The 17243-nt window shown below is 30.8% G+C and overlaps 1 protein-coding gene across 1 annotated transcript in view; it reads right to left on the bottom strand.

Moving 5' to 3' along the window:
• Nucleotides 1-17241, bottom strand: part of LOC129000014 (protein PFC0760c-like) — a 46038-nt gene extending 28797 nt beyond the window's left edge. Inside the window, exons 1-2 of the mRNA XM_054426858.1 lie at nt 17142-17241; nt 4571-4938 (exon numbers count right to left, since the gene is read on the bottom strand). Of these exons, the coding sequence (XP_054282833.1) occupies nt 4571-4931 (361 nt within the window). The 5' untranslated portion in view covers nt 4932-4938; nt 17142-17241. The remainder of the gene's footprint in view (nt 1-4570; nt 4939-17141) is intronic.
• Nucleotides 17242-17243: the final 2 nt, after the last annotated feature.

The following is a 17243-nucleotide window of genomic DNA, read 5'->3' as shown; positions in this document are numbered from 1 at the left end:
TTAAAAAAAATGTTAATGTAGAAATGACAATATATGAATGTATGAAGAAATGACAATTTCGAGTGATAACTATTGAATTAAATTCAATTTGTCAAATCAAACACAAGTCATAGAAAAAGAGAACCACAAATTATACACGCAAACAAGCAAAACCAACGTATATAATACCATCATCATGAGGAGAATCAAATAAGAATTTACACGTCAAGAACAAAAGCAGTACTATACAGTACAAATTATGCATGTGCATAATGTGTATGAACTAAGCCTGGCCAAGTTTAAAAGCACCTTTAAAATTAGTTAACAAATGAATCTAAAAAATAATTGTTATTGAAACATTTCATGCAAATTAATGAAATATTATAGATGTTTAGCAAAACATTCAACATAGTTTATTTAATTGTTGAGTAAAGATCTAACTTTCCGATTTAGTTTTATTAAATTTACATAAAAAGGGTAAGAAATAAATAATAAGACTTTACCAAAAATCTTAATGCAACTTATGTTAATATTTGAACTGTTTTAGGTGAAGTAAAATAGAATTTACATTAAATTTAATTACAGTGCTGATTTATTTATGTATTTCGGTTAACTAACAAATTTCAGGTCTAAAATGTATTTCAAATAGTAAACATATTTTGAAAGATAATTTATTAAGTTCATAGAAATAATAATTTGTACCAAATATTAAAGAGTAGGCAGGTCTCGTTTAATCCACGGTTGTACCTATGTATTGTGTTTTATTATATTGTGTAGTGTAACGCGATAACTAACAGAACAGCGTTTATTTTACTCTATAAAATATATACTTGTGTAACATATAACATCAACATAGTTCGCATTTATTTTTATTATGACATACTGTTGGAAATTATCTAAACGTCTGGTTCCATGATTCAAGTTTATTGCATAATGGTGTAATATTTATAAATATTAGTAATTTCGTAATTTTAAATCCTGTCGTTGTAGATATTTTCAACACGACGCTTAATTGTTTCAATTGAGAATTATGATCCTAAGTAAATGTAAGCTTAAACACCAACAGTTGAATCAAACATGCAAACGTAAACATTTCCGTTTTAATTTGTAGAAGAGAAATTAAACTGACAATCAAATAAATTGGTGACCGCTTGGAACGATTCGCGTGAGTTGAAATTGAACTATTGACCCCACTGTAGGTAATGAAGTATGCATCGCACACTATCTCATTAATGCCAGTGTACACAAGTCTATTGTGTGCAAACACAACACACAAACACACAAAACACAAACACAAACACGAACACGGCTTTGCATTGTTTTGCAGCTAAGCTGGTCCTACGTGTTGACAGTTGCAAAGGCTTTTAAGCAAACCTCTATGCTAAACAAAAAGTCACAGATGGTCTTGGGAGGTTTTTAAACCCCGTTTTGTAAATAATGGGGACATTATTCACTGCTTAAGGTAAAAACTCAATGATTTCTACAGTTTAAATTTCATGTAAAATAACTTTGTACGTTTCTATAAAATATAAGCTTTAAGGTTTTTTGCGTTGGGTGAAAAACTAATTAGGTATTCGGATCAAGGCACGGAATAAAACGATCTTGTGAAGATAGTTAAAGGTTTTTGAACTATACCAGATTATTCTCGATAAAGTAATAATGTACAATTATGATTATTATTGATAGAAATTATTGAAATATTAGAAATGATTAAGTCATAGTAGTTAATTTGTTAATTTTATGATTCAATAATAATCATACTCAACCATGGGCAATTTTACGCAGTGTTATAGCTATGATGAGTTATGTAAAACCATAGACAAATAGAATTAAATAATTATATTTGTCTACGGTAAAACAAAACTGAATTTTAAGGCCTAGCCAAATACTGAAAATTTATTCAGCTATTTCTTGATTTGTAGAAAACGTTTGGAAACGAATAAAAATTGATAAGGAGCAAACTAAAAAAAAGTTAAATTATATCCCATAGTTTTTAAACTGAATGGTGAATTGTCTTAAAACGTCAGTTGTAATAAAAAAAATAATCCACAGTGATGTAAGCTCTAAAAATAAATAGGCCAAGTTTTGTTATTGTACTAAGGAAGGAGTATTTTATTTTGAAGTGGACATTTGTTGACAAGGTAAAAACACAAAGAGCTAGCAAATATAAATGTAAATACACAAAGAAAGTTAAGTAGGTAGATATTGATTTTAATACCGTAGTTAATATTATAATTAATTTAATCTTTAAATTTATCTTTAAACAGTAGGCCTACTGTAAAGATTATTTAGTTACCATTACATAAATTAAATAATTAATACTACAATTATCTTGTTAAGTAAACAACAACCGTGAGTTTTCAATTAAGAAAAAATCAGACAAAATTCCACAATAAATTAATTAAATTTTCATTAGCTCTATCCATTAGCAAACACAAATTCACATTAGTTAAATGGCTATTTACGTTCAGTGGAACAAAACAGAAATGTTAACATCAACTCTAGCGCATTCTCTTAATGGGGGCATTTAAATGGGCGGATTATTGAAAACATGCTGAGCACATCGCTATTGCTATTGCTGTATGTAAATGGCCAGCAATCTGGGGTATTGAGTATTGGATTGTAATGGATACTGATCCTGGGGCACTTGTATTGGACCGGGAAATGTATTATGGTACTGGATATGTTCGGTTGGCATTTCTTTGTGTTAACCTCGTGTTAAAGCGTATTTTGTGAAAAGTTATAAAAAATATAAATAAAACTTTACAATAATATATCAAATTAAAATAAATAATAAATAAATAATAATAAATAAATAAAATTGTACAAAGTTGGGTTGATTATCTTTTTAAACAATAAGTTTATCTACACATGTAAATATATGTAGGTTCACTAATACATTATAGTACGTGGTACTTTATATTGTTAAATATATTGCCAGAACTGAGAACTTAATATTATATTTAAGTTCTACTCTGTAGATAAGGTTTAATTTTACGATATAGCCAATTTCATTAAATTCCATTAACAAATAAGACACTAAACAGATACGTCAGTGATTCAACATATTTAAAAAAATAATTATGTAACAATTTCAATACCTCAATCTTGTCCATGATTATGTAACGTATTTTCTAAATACATCAAGCGATCAAGGGTGTATTTTTTTATGTTATAAGGTGATATTTAAAGTTTTTTAATATGTATTAATAATGAAGACTTAATATTATGTACTATGATTTCATGTCAGTGTTTTCATGTACAAATAATGTTTGAATCAGGTTATGCTCCGACTGTAAATTATAATTAAAGATAAAAGAGTGCCTTAGTAGCGTAGTTGTAATGAGTGCCTTGGCAGTGACCAGTTTAGGTCAAGATTTTAGGATTACCTTAATATGAAATAAAATCGGAATTTTCCTAAATGATGCATTTTGTATACACTAACGATTATTTGTGTATTTTCTATCTGGTAAAATGTTGGAACTAGCTTTCTGAAAAATGACGTCATGAAACCAGTGAATGGCCGGGTTGATTTTGACTCTCGAGTTTAGTGTAAACGAAAACTGAAAAACATCGCTTGATTATAACTAACATTAAATTACATAATTTAAAGACAATAATCTTCGTTCCAATTTTCTATACATAGAAAACTTGGCACTGAAATGTATTTAACTATATGCGATGATTACACTCGAGTTTTTCACGGATGAAAATAATTATGTATTGGGACATTAAATTAAAAATAATAGGTAATTAAGGACAATATCGCATGCTATAAATTGATTTAATCCAATGTAAAATGTCAGCTGAGAAATCTTGATACTCAACAACTCTGCTACAACAATGCTGCCAAATATGGAGCAAATGTTGCCAACTTCTCAACTTTACATGGTCACAGCCAAGCGGTTTCAAAGTTATTTTAGTGTAGGCTAACGTCAGAAAATTATACACATTATATTACCATTAACATGTTAAAATAATGTGGTTTTATGCCATAACTGTAATAAATTGTAGAATTTAAAATTAAATTATTAATGTAATTACTACCGTACTTTATCCGATTATTACATCTAGGCTAATTTTTATTTTAAATGTTAATAACAAGATTTTCAGACATGTGAGGATAAACACCAAGAAAGATAAGAGAGTATTTTTGTAAAACTGATTCTCGACCGACAATGCCGAGTTCTAGCTCTCTGTGCTCTCAGGCACGAACTAATATATTTCATAAGAAAATATAACTGTTTGAATCGCCCGGCGTATTTTCTTGAAAAATATATAACTGTTGCAGCATTTTAAGTTAGACGATAACGTATATTTTTACTGTAAATAAATTTCAATTTTAAGTATATCTGAGTTTCTAGCATAAAACCAATTAGGTAAACTTTACAGTGAACATCGTGGTCTCATGGATAAGAGATGCAACCACCTTTTTAAGTCACGATCTTTTAAACAATGTTAATATGAAATTTCTACTGAAGCTTAGAACCATTGATAATTTAACCCCTTCAAAATATCCCTACTAAACAATTTTCTTATTGAATATTAATCGTAAATTGTACTAAATATTAAACTGAAATAAAATTCGTACCTCCAAGGATGTCGTCGAAGAACCTCTCGAAGTAGTCCTCATCGTCGTCATCATCGTCGTCGTCATCGGCCGCGGCGTCATCGTCGTCCTCGTCATCATCGTCATCATCATCGTCTAAACCCAGGTCGACATCGTCGTCATCGTCGTCATCATCGTCGTCGTCATCGTCATCCTCGTCAGGTGCGGCAGGGGCGGGGGCCGGCGCCACGGGGGCGGGTGCCGCGGCGACCGCCTGGGCAGGGGCGGCCTGGTCCCCCGTCACTGTGCTCTGACGGCCCGCACTGACGGCGCCCTCGGCGTTGATGATGGGGGTGCTGGACACGGCGACGGCGAGGGCGAGGAGCAGAAGCCACCGGATCATGATGGGGCTGCAACACAACGGAGGGTTGAAGACTCCAAAGGACGTTGTGGAAGTGACAAGACATTCTAAACGTGAACACCTCCAGCATTGTGGAAAATGAAGAAACAATTAGATATAATAGTAACAGTTATTACCAAATTGGTATAGAGACATAGCGTCCTTTAATACAATGCCGCAGCGTGACAAACTTGGCAACGCCGCAATCCAGGCCTACCGGCACAGGTGCATTCATTTATGAAGCCTCAGTGCAATTCTAATGTTTCATGTTTGCCATAACTGTTACTTTCATAGCGAGTGCGGTGTTGCTACATTGTTGGGAAAGGCTTTGTAATAGAGACGGCTTTGGTTTGAATTCAAATATGAATTAAGTATTGTGGAATGGAGTGAGATGTCGCGTGTAGTTTTGTTCCTGTCTAAAACCAGCTGTTTATTTAACAAGAATCATTTATTTATCGTACGATGACGAACAGACATGTCCAGTTTCAGAGCTGAGAAAGAAGGGGAAATAAAGTATGCGTGGGAAAAATCAAAGTGTAAAAAGGCCTTTATAATATCAGACGGAAAATAAGATTATTAATTCTACCTTGATGTATGACTGTTGTTGAGGAAACGGAACACGTATATTATAAGCTCAAATGACGATATTGATACTGTTATCGGCAAATGAATGGACTATAGTTTAATATCAAACAAAGGAATCATTTGAACCCGCAAATACTGCAAAAACCGAAAGTGAAAGTGTTATATGGAGATTTGAAACAAACCCCAAATCAAAAATTTGAGACATGTATTGAAATAGAACAAAAAAATATAAGGACTGTACTTCAATAATTCAACAGTTTCAGAACTAATTAAGGAAGCAACATTAAATACCTTCGAAGAATTTATAAATTTGCATGTTGACATTAGGATAAGCAAATTTATTTTAGACTACTTAAGTGCGCACATCAATTTATTTAAACCTTATGCATTAAGTACTCGTAATAGAGCGTAATAACTAAAGTCAATGTGATTTCAAAAACTATGTAGACAATAAATTCAATAATTGGCAAGATTAAAATGAATAAGAGAGAATTAAAGTATTTTCAACGTAACATCGAAAAAGAAATCAATTGTGTATAATATATGACGTAATGCTGTAATTTAGACCAGTTTAAATAATATTACAAGAAGAGACTAGGGAAATTTCAAAACACTACTACTGCAGTTGGTTATACAAAAATGTAATATAACCGTATAAATGTTATGTGTTAGGTAAATACATATTCATTTATTATAAACTAGGTCAAGGCCACGTCTTAGGTGGCGCCACCATATGATTTCGATTCTCATAAATATTGTCACAATCTTGTTATTAAATTAAGGTTAATATTTGTATAAAAACATAACTGGTAATGTCAAGTTAACTGAAGAAAACAAAATCAAAAAGCATTTCTTTGAATTGAATATGAGTATATTGAATATGAATAGTGACGTTCAAACATTATTTACTTGTACAACTAGAACAAAAAAAGAAACAACTAGAACAAGAAACATTAGTAAGTACACGTCAGTTTTACTCTACGAAAATATCCGTTGTATATAATCGATTATCACTATCGTTGAAAAAAGATAAACATCTTTAAGAAGAAGAAGAAAATTAGTTAACAAGGAATACTAATTATAAAAGTAGGTCACGTCGGGGAATATAATATGAGTACAACCAAAATAGTTAAGAACCCATAAAAACTTGGATCTGAGTAAAACTTTTCAGGACATCTAAACTTCCCGTAAAGTCTAAAGCCTGTTTGATATGTGTTACATGTCCGGCTACGCTAGAGTGCACTAATGTCGTCTAAACGTTTCTTATTGTAGAGTAAATTACACAGCATGATCCTTACTCATCAAAATAATACCAGGACAAAGAAGGGGATTACGAACAAATCGTTATGTTTTATGTAATCGCAATGGTCGAGTGTTTTTATTTTAATGACACATCTTTACATCCTAGGACGTTAGGTTCTATCCCGGAACTGTTTAGCACATTACTTCAGGCTAGTCCTAGAGAGTTAGAGCATTATCACGTATATAGAATCCATTGGTAATCGGCGGGATTTAAACCAGGTACCTCGGGTTTTGAAGCCCCGAGCCCTACCAATAGATAGACTAGCTCAATCCCCAATGGTTGAGTTTTAATCTATATTTATAAAAGAGGAATATAATATATAAAGAGATAGAAAACAACAAATGCCCTTTACCTGTACAGGGCAAAAAGATATCTTAAAACGACATTCAGATCCTTATAACGGTTTTTTGATCAGTTCGTTTTACATCCATGAAGATTTGTAATTTTGATATATACAAAATATAGTGCTGTAATATAGTTCTACGTATTGCATCTATGTATTGTTATTAGTGTTGACTATTTATTTGGATTTTATGGATATTTAACAAATGATAATATAGATGGAATATATTTTGTTTTACTAAAACAGTCAACTAATGTGACAGTTTTATACTAACTGTTAATCTAATGCTAGACAGTTAGGTAACCAACCATGCCTATGTACCACCAAGGTTATGTTCCGTTTCAGTAGCTCTTTGAAGGTTTCCCCGGACGCATTTTCATTTAGAAGCAATTACGTTAGCAAATATTTATTCAGCATATCAGTGGGGAAAGTAAAAAGTAGCGGGAAATTAAACTGATTTAAATATTCATCTGCAGTTAAGGGAAAGTTACGTGCGTCATTTACATTAACTGCTCTTGGTGTAAGGGAGCTCGTATCGAATAACAATTTTGAAATTATAAATAACTCCACGCTCATTTGGCATGTCCGGTATTTACATAATGATTATTAGCGGTATTTTTAGAAAGTATCGATGGAAATTGCGAATATAATAATGGCAACGCACCAAGAGCTAAATGTTAATAGTACAGAAAGAGTTCACTTGGAATACTAATACAAATTGTAAATCCAAATAATTTATTCGAAACGTGAAATGAATTATCGTTCAAAACATGAAAAAAAATATTTTCTGCAACTGGGTCATGAAAAAATTAGTCTATGTCTTTGTGAAAAATTTACATAAAACATATACACCTTAAGGTCCTCGTTATAGACGATTCTTGAAAAAGAAAAAACTAAAAATAATACGAATGAAAAACGGCAGATTGTCAGTATTCTACACTACATATATTCCACAAGTAGGTTCTGTATCAAGGCACCAAGAATTTGTGTATTTTTCTCCCCGCGTCATTTGTCTATAAGTTACTAGACTGTACGCCAACAAGCTCAATTATTTATTGTCAGAGCGGACAAAGCATGCATATCGCATATCGATGAATCGATGATTTTATCGTTTCGCCATCACGCAACCGTGGAACACATGATCTATCAATAATATTTCATATCAGGCCAGTGTATCATTATATAAAACAAATATCGTGTCGAATGTAAAACCTATAAAATATCAAATTTATTATTAAATAGTGTTTATACACTTTTATTGGAAATGCACTATACCTTCTTCTATCGTAACTAATTCTGTTCTTCATATGTGAAACTCAAGTCTTATTGGTTGGATATTGATATTCCGGATCAAGTATATAGTGTCTCTGAACTCTCTACTGACCTTTTGAGGTACCATGTCTGGACCAAAAGGCGAACTAAAATATCACGTTAAAAGTTTCAAAAACTAAAAAATACCCCTATAGCCGCCATTTTGTTTTCCCCCCAAATTATTTTTATATGATAATGGCTTTTTTGTGTTGAATTAAAATTTAGCGCATAGATGAATAATGCTAAGACCTATTTTATAAGAAAACATTATTTTGCATAATTTTTTGTTTCAAAATAGCGGCCATTTGAAATTTGTAAACTGGTAGCCATAAGAAATACTTACATAAACAAAACTACTGTCGCAATTTTATATTTAGACGATTCTCTTACAATTGTAGCTATACCTCATTTTTAAAATCGGTTCTAAAATAAGGTATAAAAACTCGTTTTTAAGATACTGTGAACACCAATAATTGCACTCATGCAACAATAAAACAGCTGATTTTTAGCTAACTAGCAGTAATGTTACCGAATGACCACAGATATTGTTTCAAAACATGTGGTGTCGTCAAAATTGTAAGTGAATTTTCTAAATATAAAACCTAACGAAAGTAGTTTTGTTTACCTAAGAAGATATTACAGTATTTTAGCTAAGTTTAAATGGCCACCTTTTTGAAGCTTAACAAGACACAAAAATAATATTCTTTCGTAAAATAGGCCTTTGTGTTATTAATTGAAGCAATGAATCTCAATTCACCACAAATAACACTTATGAAATAAAATATAATTTTGCACAGAAAACAAAATGGTAGCTATGTAGTTTTTTAGTGTTATCTTAACGTAACATTTGTGTGTGTTTTTGGTCCAGGAATGATACTGTACTTTAAAAGGTCGGTAAAGAGTTCAGGGACACTGTATTTTAGATATTATTATTTTATCATCATTAAAGCTTACAAAAGTCAGTGTTTAATGCGGGTGTGCTTAGTACTACCACTTTTAAACCAGCATTACTATTTTAGGCTAATTAAAGAACAATAGAATTAACCTTAATATGAAACCTCCATGAAGGTATGGGAACTAGTACAGATAAGACCATCATCAGATACCATGGCTGTGTATAACTGTTTTACCAAGGCCATACGGGTGAGATGTTTAGCTTGGAAATAATTTGGCCTAGGAATCCTCTGGTCTATGTTTACAATGTGTTTATTTTATTTCATAGAAAGTCAGTTGTATGGTAGTGGACCTTAAGATTTTGACCTTTACTAATCAAATCAGCTGTTTATATTTTTCCATTGTTGTACTTTAAACAAGTTAGCTTGGACAACCGGAATTTTTGTCTCGAGAGACGTATCGTGAAAGTTTAAAAAGGAATTAACTGTTGTAAAGCCAATAACAAATCTTTTCTAGCAATATGAACAAAGTCCTTAATCGTAATTGCAACTGCATTTCTGTAAGATATGCATTATAATTCATTCAATAATTTTTCATTAATTGCTAATAGCTAGTTTTATGTAGCCAAACCTAATACACAATTTAGCTACAATCCTCAAATACCGTTGTTTTAGTCGATCTCATCGACTAACTAACATGAGGAGCGTTTGAAAACCACCGATTTTGTCAGCACCGGATCTAATTTAATCGTATATTCCTTGCATACGTCAAAACAATGTATGAGAAATTGACTTGTCTTGATAGTAGACGAATGATAAACTTGTTTCATAACAACATAGATATGTGATAAAACTAATGTAAATAAATTTAGTAATTCAATTTAATTTGTATAAAAATTTTCTCGTAATCTATAGTTTACTGCTTAAAAATTAGTATACAACAATTAATTTGGTTTGCATTATTACATTATCAACCAGTATAAGCACCTCAGCAAAGACCTTACATCAGGGAATAGACCGAGATTTAAATTCCGTAATGAAAACCTTCTTTAATAAACATATAATGAAAACCCCGGTCCGCTCGGGATTTTATAACATGCAAAGTAGTCTTCTTTGTTTACATTGCGTATTTCATCGTGGGGTCCGTATAGAAGTCAGAACTACATTATTACCAACAATATACGTATTTCTATTTAAAATTACAAGTTGTGGATTTCTGTACGTACGTTCTGTAAACATTTTGAATTAATGCATTTCCTCTTTCACCTTCTTTCAGTTAGAGATTGTGAAGTGATTTTATGAACTCATTACTACTCGCGCTTGAAAAATGCAAAACGGGAAAATTTAATATCGTTTGGCTTCATTGTTACATTTTGATTAAACCAAACACTGATGCATTTGATTGTTCTTCATGATGGCGTTGCGTGATGGACTCATTTTATTCAAATTAGACAAATTGATATCAATAGTCAGGAAGATGACTTTGCTGCTTTTGATTACACAATAGTCAATACTGATCAGATACCACAGTGAAAACTAAATATTGTAATCATCATATTTAATTTCAATTTACACAGATCACTTAATAATTTATAGTAATGAAGTAGATTGATATGTTTAATGCAAACAAATTAAACCATGTGAGGTTTACATAATTAGTGACTAATGATTGTAGGAAAATAAATTTATTCTAGAGCAAACTCATTTTAAAATGATAATAATTCATTTCATTAAATTTAAATCAGCTCTGTAGTTTAGGATTAATGCATTCAATATTAGTTGGATAGTTTGGCTGGGTTAATTTTTTTACTGAAAACTATTTTTCTATACTTTCAAGTAATATAATTTGAATGACGATTTTGATTATACATTTAGTAAGGACTCTTATGTTATAGATTTTTTATTTTGACATTATTTATCAAGAGTGCGGTTTTTAAACATTTGGTTTTACATTAGGTTTGAAAATTCTCAATATAAAGACGATATTAATAAAAATACTCTGGTAGAATATACCGCAAAAGGTTTGGCAATATTTTTATAAATATTCCGAATCATAAATGCAATTTGTGTGGAACATTATTAGTATATATCATAACCTTTTATCTGAGTTCAGGTTCAACAACTAAAATTTATTCTCACCCGGTATTTGGGTGGTACCTGATACCATTATATTATATCCACCTTAATTAAAATAGTTTGTTCTGTTTTTTTACGAAACAATATGGCCATTACATTCAAATTAATCTTGTTAAATGTTTCATCCTAGTCGAAATATCTTAGTAGATGTTCATCTTACTCACACCCTACAATAAAGATTAATCTTACATAAAACAATGGATTAATTTGTTACGCTGATTTAAGCTCAAAATCAACTTCACTGCATAATTCTATAATTATGCAGAGATATAATTGAAGAGAATTTTGATTTACCAAAGTAAATAATTAATTGTTATAAACGACATTATTTTATATACTAAGTCTCGAGGGTTGAATTAGTTACTACTTCCAAAACAAGTTGTTGTAATGACGTCTAGGTTTTGTAGATTTTTTTTACAATTCAGTTTCCCTCCATAAAAACAGATTGGAGTGTCCGTTGACCCGTTTTGGAGGGTAACTCGGAACAATACTCGGATTAGCGGATCGATCTGTGGATTATATGTAAACTGTTGTTTGAAGCGGCGTCCGCGTCACAAATGGGAAATATAATTTTTTTTATTCAAAATGAAAATGAAAATAACACCACTTTATCCACGCCCTTCGACTCGTAAACCTTGAAATAAAGCTTTACTTTAATAATTCATAAGACCTCGTGAAAAGCCCTTGTTATTTCAGCTGTATTTTATCGTTACAATTCGTTTGGGGCGAGTGAAAACTGTAAAACAAAGGAAATTTGTCACGGATAACTTATTTTCGTTAAAAACTCAAAGTAAAAGATATCTTACGGAATTTTGATCTTTAACAAAATATATAAATAAATATAGTATGGTTAATGCAACGTGTGAAATTTGTATAACCCTCGTACCAACTTGAAGAAACATAATGTTAATATATTTGCAACAGACATTAAGCTATTAACATATTTAGGCATAGTACAAGCAATCAAAACATTGGTTTTGTAGTACCATTTACTTGACCTAAAAGTACAAAAATACGTCAAATAACACTTGTAATAATATGTTTACTATATAATAAATATATTATCAGAGTGTTATTTGACCTATTGTACTTTCAGGTAATTTAATAACACGTACGATGTTAATCAAGAAGTCATTTACTTGTTAATTTAATTCTTGATTGCCTATTATTTCATTACAAGAGTGAGAAATAATAATTTCCAGTATTTTATTGACTCTGACTAATAATGAGTGATCAACCGGATGTTTTCTAAAGGAGGAAGTTTTTCCCCGAAAGAGGAAGTGATTGTTAATGGAGGTCTTTCCCCTTTCCCCTAGTTGAGTCAGCGAACCTCGTCAGAGGAAACCCAAGATCCGCCTGTGAATCTGTCCCCTGACTCACGGGACCGCTTGTGAACTGGTCTCTCAAGGGGAATTAGGCCTATTTCGTGGTCACCATTAACTGAGTTATTCAGTTCCGTTTTTTTCAACCAATCCAACAACCAGTTGAATCAATATACAACATTTATAAAAATATGACGTGGGAATATCTGAATATAACTGTCTAGTTAAACTTAGAAATAGATATAGTTCATACTGTTTCATATTCATAAATAAATATTACTCATAGAATATATATCAAATAATCAACATATTGAAACTAAGGTTGCCGTCTATTGAAACTAATGCCGTCTACTGGTTAGAGGGCTTGGGTTCAAACCCCACAAATCGCCAATGGCTTTTACCCATGTGACACTAATGTAACCCAGTGGTTCGGAATCCACAGCTGAATGTTCATTTATTTTAGAAAACACAAAAGTATACGTAACATGGGAGAGCAGAGCTTACTCTATAATGACGACTTTCCATACTTAATGCTTAACGATACAAAATTATACTTAAATATAGTTAAACTTTTAAAGAAATATATAATTATTAAGGCACAATATAAAAAGGCTTACAAAAAATTTAAACTGTCGTCCAATTACTGTTTAGATATTTTAAAGAAACTCTATCTCTATAAACTATACGAGTAAAAATACGTTGTGTCAGGAATCAAAAAATTAAACACATTTAGACACCCACCATTGAATATTGGATACTGAAGTTGTATTAATAGTCAAGGCTCCTACTTTCATGCTTATATTCCTACAATACAAAGTAAGTTATTGCTTTGACATTCAAGCGACGATAGCTTACTCTATGTAAACGATTGATAGCTCTATGCATTTTTAACACTCCGCAGTGCAAGGATGTCAGCTGATCGATCGAATGACGTCATTCTTCATTGTCAATCGTCATAATGATGTAGTAATGATCACCGTCGTATCGATGGCCTCACTTGAGTACATCTTTGTTTAATTGACGTCATCAATTATTTACGGTGGGAATAAAACAGTCTGCGGCTCAATGGTCTTGTAAAAGTTATAAGATGTTACGCCTTGGTAAAAGCCTTTATTAAATTTCATTTACACAACAACGTTGAAATCATATAGACTTTTTAACAGACAATTAATCTATATTGAAGTAATTTAGCTGTTTAGCGATTGCGTTTTTTATATGTGTCGTAGATGTAAATGGATTCTTTTATATTTTTAAAGGCAATTTTTGAACTCTAGTGAAACATTTGAATGATTTTGAAATAGTCTAGCGTCAACTATTACGATCAAACCCTGATTTAATGATCGATTTTTTGGAAACTTTGTTTATTTATTCTATGCTTTTACTGTTAAATTCAACCATAGTTGGCCATTTTTATACCTATGTTAAAATGACTTTATTTATTAAGTTTATGAGGCCAGGTAAAATATGACTTACCCACGAATTGGGTTTGTTCTTGTTAAATTACACTACATTTCCAATAACTAATTTCAGTCTACAACTAATTACTATATTTTTTAAATATTTATAGTTGGTTGGTAAAACATTTATAAGTAAATAATATATTTATCAATTTATGGTATTTAAAGGCAACAAGAGTTTATTATGTTTATTATTTATTATTGATCAAAATACATTAGATTTGTTTAGCATTGCATGGAAAGTGATGAGTTTGAAATTTAATCGCACTGTTCATGAAGTTACTAATGAATTTTAAACTTTCTCAATAAACTTAGTTTATAAGAACTTACTACTTAACTGATACAAGTTAAGCAATTTGTTGAGTTTTGTTAACTTGTTAATCACTTTGAGAACAAAGGTTCCCTGTTTACGTTTTAACTTTTTTAAAGACATACTTTTAGCAAAGCCAAAACTCATTTGTACAAACTTCGTTAAATTATTAGCTAATAAATTGTAAGGATATATATTTTTTGTTTGCTTGACATGTATAAAATATTGAATGTGAATTAATTACAACAATGTAAAACCGCTTAAAAAGCTAGGAAGCAACTTCTATTTCGTTTTACAACCTCGCTAGGTACGTTGAAGACCATACATAATTGGGTTTTCAACTTATGGAAAAAATATGGTTAAAAAATAATATTACATATAATGCCGTATTGGTTTTATATATATACCGTTTTATATGTAATTGACAAGTATCTTATTATATTACGATTCATTTAATATATATCGCAAAATTGGTTTTTATCAACCAACAAATATGTGCTGCTTCAGTAAATCAGTTAATACACAAAGCAAAACTAAGTATTCCACAATTTTCTTGCATTTTATAACTGAAGGTTTTACAAGTTTACTTACAAAGTCTGAAACGCTTCAAAAATGGATGTCTTGATCCGATAAACAGAACAAAAGCGATCAAGGGGAAAGCAAAGAGTAATAAAGCTCGGGACCGCCATAGAATAATAAAGCAACTTTCCAAAGCTAAACCGGTGGGGCGACCTAGTGGTATATCCTGGAGCCCATCCTCGGGTGGATTGACCCAAAACACGACTTTCACCCGCAGGATGTGGGTAAGTGACCCTCATTTTGGTTTTGAAAATTAATGGGACGCCCATCAACCTATGACCCATGTCGATAGCCGAACAGTTATGTTTTAATTAATTTCATCTCCTGTTGTGAGATGATTAAGAATTTGTTTACAAAGGAAAGTATTGTGATATTTGGGTTTATTTTTTTTGAAGTGTTTAATAAGAATTCCAAATTAATTCTATGGTTTAATGTAATTTCTCTTCGTAGTCTTTCTGAAAAATCAATAAATTTTAGATCATAAAAAGAGATAATATGTTGACTGCAGTAAAATATATCTCGAGAAATTTAACCCTAGGTTATATCTTAATTCAAACTCCATATGAAACTACATAACACCCACACCTAACGCCATAAAGATGAAAAAAAAATTAAAGCAGACAAGTAATTTAAACTTACGCTGTAATCAATGAAAATTGAAATGCAGAACTATTAAACAAAAATAAACTATTAATAAACAATAAACACATTGACCTGACATAAATAATAACCCACTTTTCGTTATGTAAGCTGAAATCAAATAGTCATTTATTGCAAGCATTTTATGAATTATCACGTTGTCCACTAGGATTATTTAGTTTTGAATTTTAACAATCAAGCATGAATCTAATCTTTTTCTATAATTAATTGTCATTGACACATCATCAGGAATTGTCATCTAATAAAACAAAAAATCATTAATTTGATCGGAAACCACATTCAGATAGTAATATCGAGCTAATTCGTAATAAAATTTCCTATTTACAGGTTTAATTGGCAATTATGAAACACCCAAATAACCGTTAGAGGTATGTTTGTTAGAGGTACGTTATTAATTTTCTATGTTTTTTAGAGTAGAATCAGAATTAGAACGTATTTGTTCATACGCACTAGTCCCATAATTACTATGTAAATAATTATTAGTAATAACGAATGCACTCTATAAAATCTACATAATTATGATATTCCTCAGGATTACAATTTCTGTGTATACATATCTGTTTTCACTCACCACGAATCTTAACTTTTAATATTTGTTTTCAATATTTGAATATTCATAGTGCATATACATGTTTAGTGTTTACTTTTTTATAAATATTTCGAAGAGAATTAGAAAAATGAGGTGGGAGGCGCGAATTTTAGTGATAACTTAATCCAAATATCTACATCAATTAAGGACGATTGTACAGATAAATTACGAATGTACATTGTTCATGATATTTATTTATCTCACCGGGATACAAAATTCGTATCTGTTTTTGATACGAATATCTCTAATATTATGATGTTTGAGTGCTAAAGTGTCACGAAAAATGTACGAAAAAAATATTGAAATGTTGTATACGTTATCAAATGATTTTTTTACTTGATTTAATTCATACTACTGTATTAATAAATTATCATGAATCCTTACTAAGTATTAATAGATATTATATATGAAATAGTTTACAAATAGTTTTTTATTTCCATTATTTCGTATTAATGTTTGTTAGTCAGCTAATCTTAAAAAATTTGCTCTCGTGCATCAATAATTTTTAATCATACACAAATGAGAATGACAAGCACATTATTTACCTATTTTCTATTTTGGTTTATTTTTGAATAAAATTATAATTACTTTATTTAAAACTAAAATATTGCTGTGTATTTTATAACCAATTTGTTTATAAGGTACAAAGATTTTTTATATAATTTTTTTATCCAGCCCATCATTTAAAACATTAAACTATTTAAAAAATTCAATTTTTTACTCACCTTCCGAGCGGGCAGTAAACTAAAAGAGGAAGAATAACACAAAACTATTTAGTCCACAGACACGTGATCGAGGAGGCACTGTCAACGCAGAGTATCAAGTAG

The sequence above is a fragment of the Macrosteles quadrilineatus genome, unplaced genomic scaffold (genome assembly GCF_028750875.1).
Source record: "Macrosteles quadrilineatus isolate MER2022 unplaced genomic scaffold, UCM_ALF_1.0 Scaffold_8__2_contigs__length_117827958, whole genome shotgun sequence".
NCBI classification, from domain to species: domain Eukaryota; kingdom Metazoa; phylum Arthropoda; class Insecta; order Hemiptera; family Cicadellidae; genus Macrosteles; species Macrosteles quadrilineatus.
The sequence above is the reverse complement of the archived record's forward strand: the minus strand, read 5'-3'. Positions and strand labels throughout refer to the sequence as shown.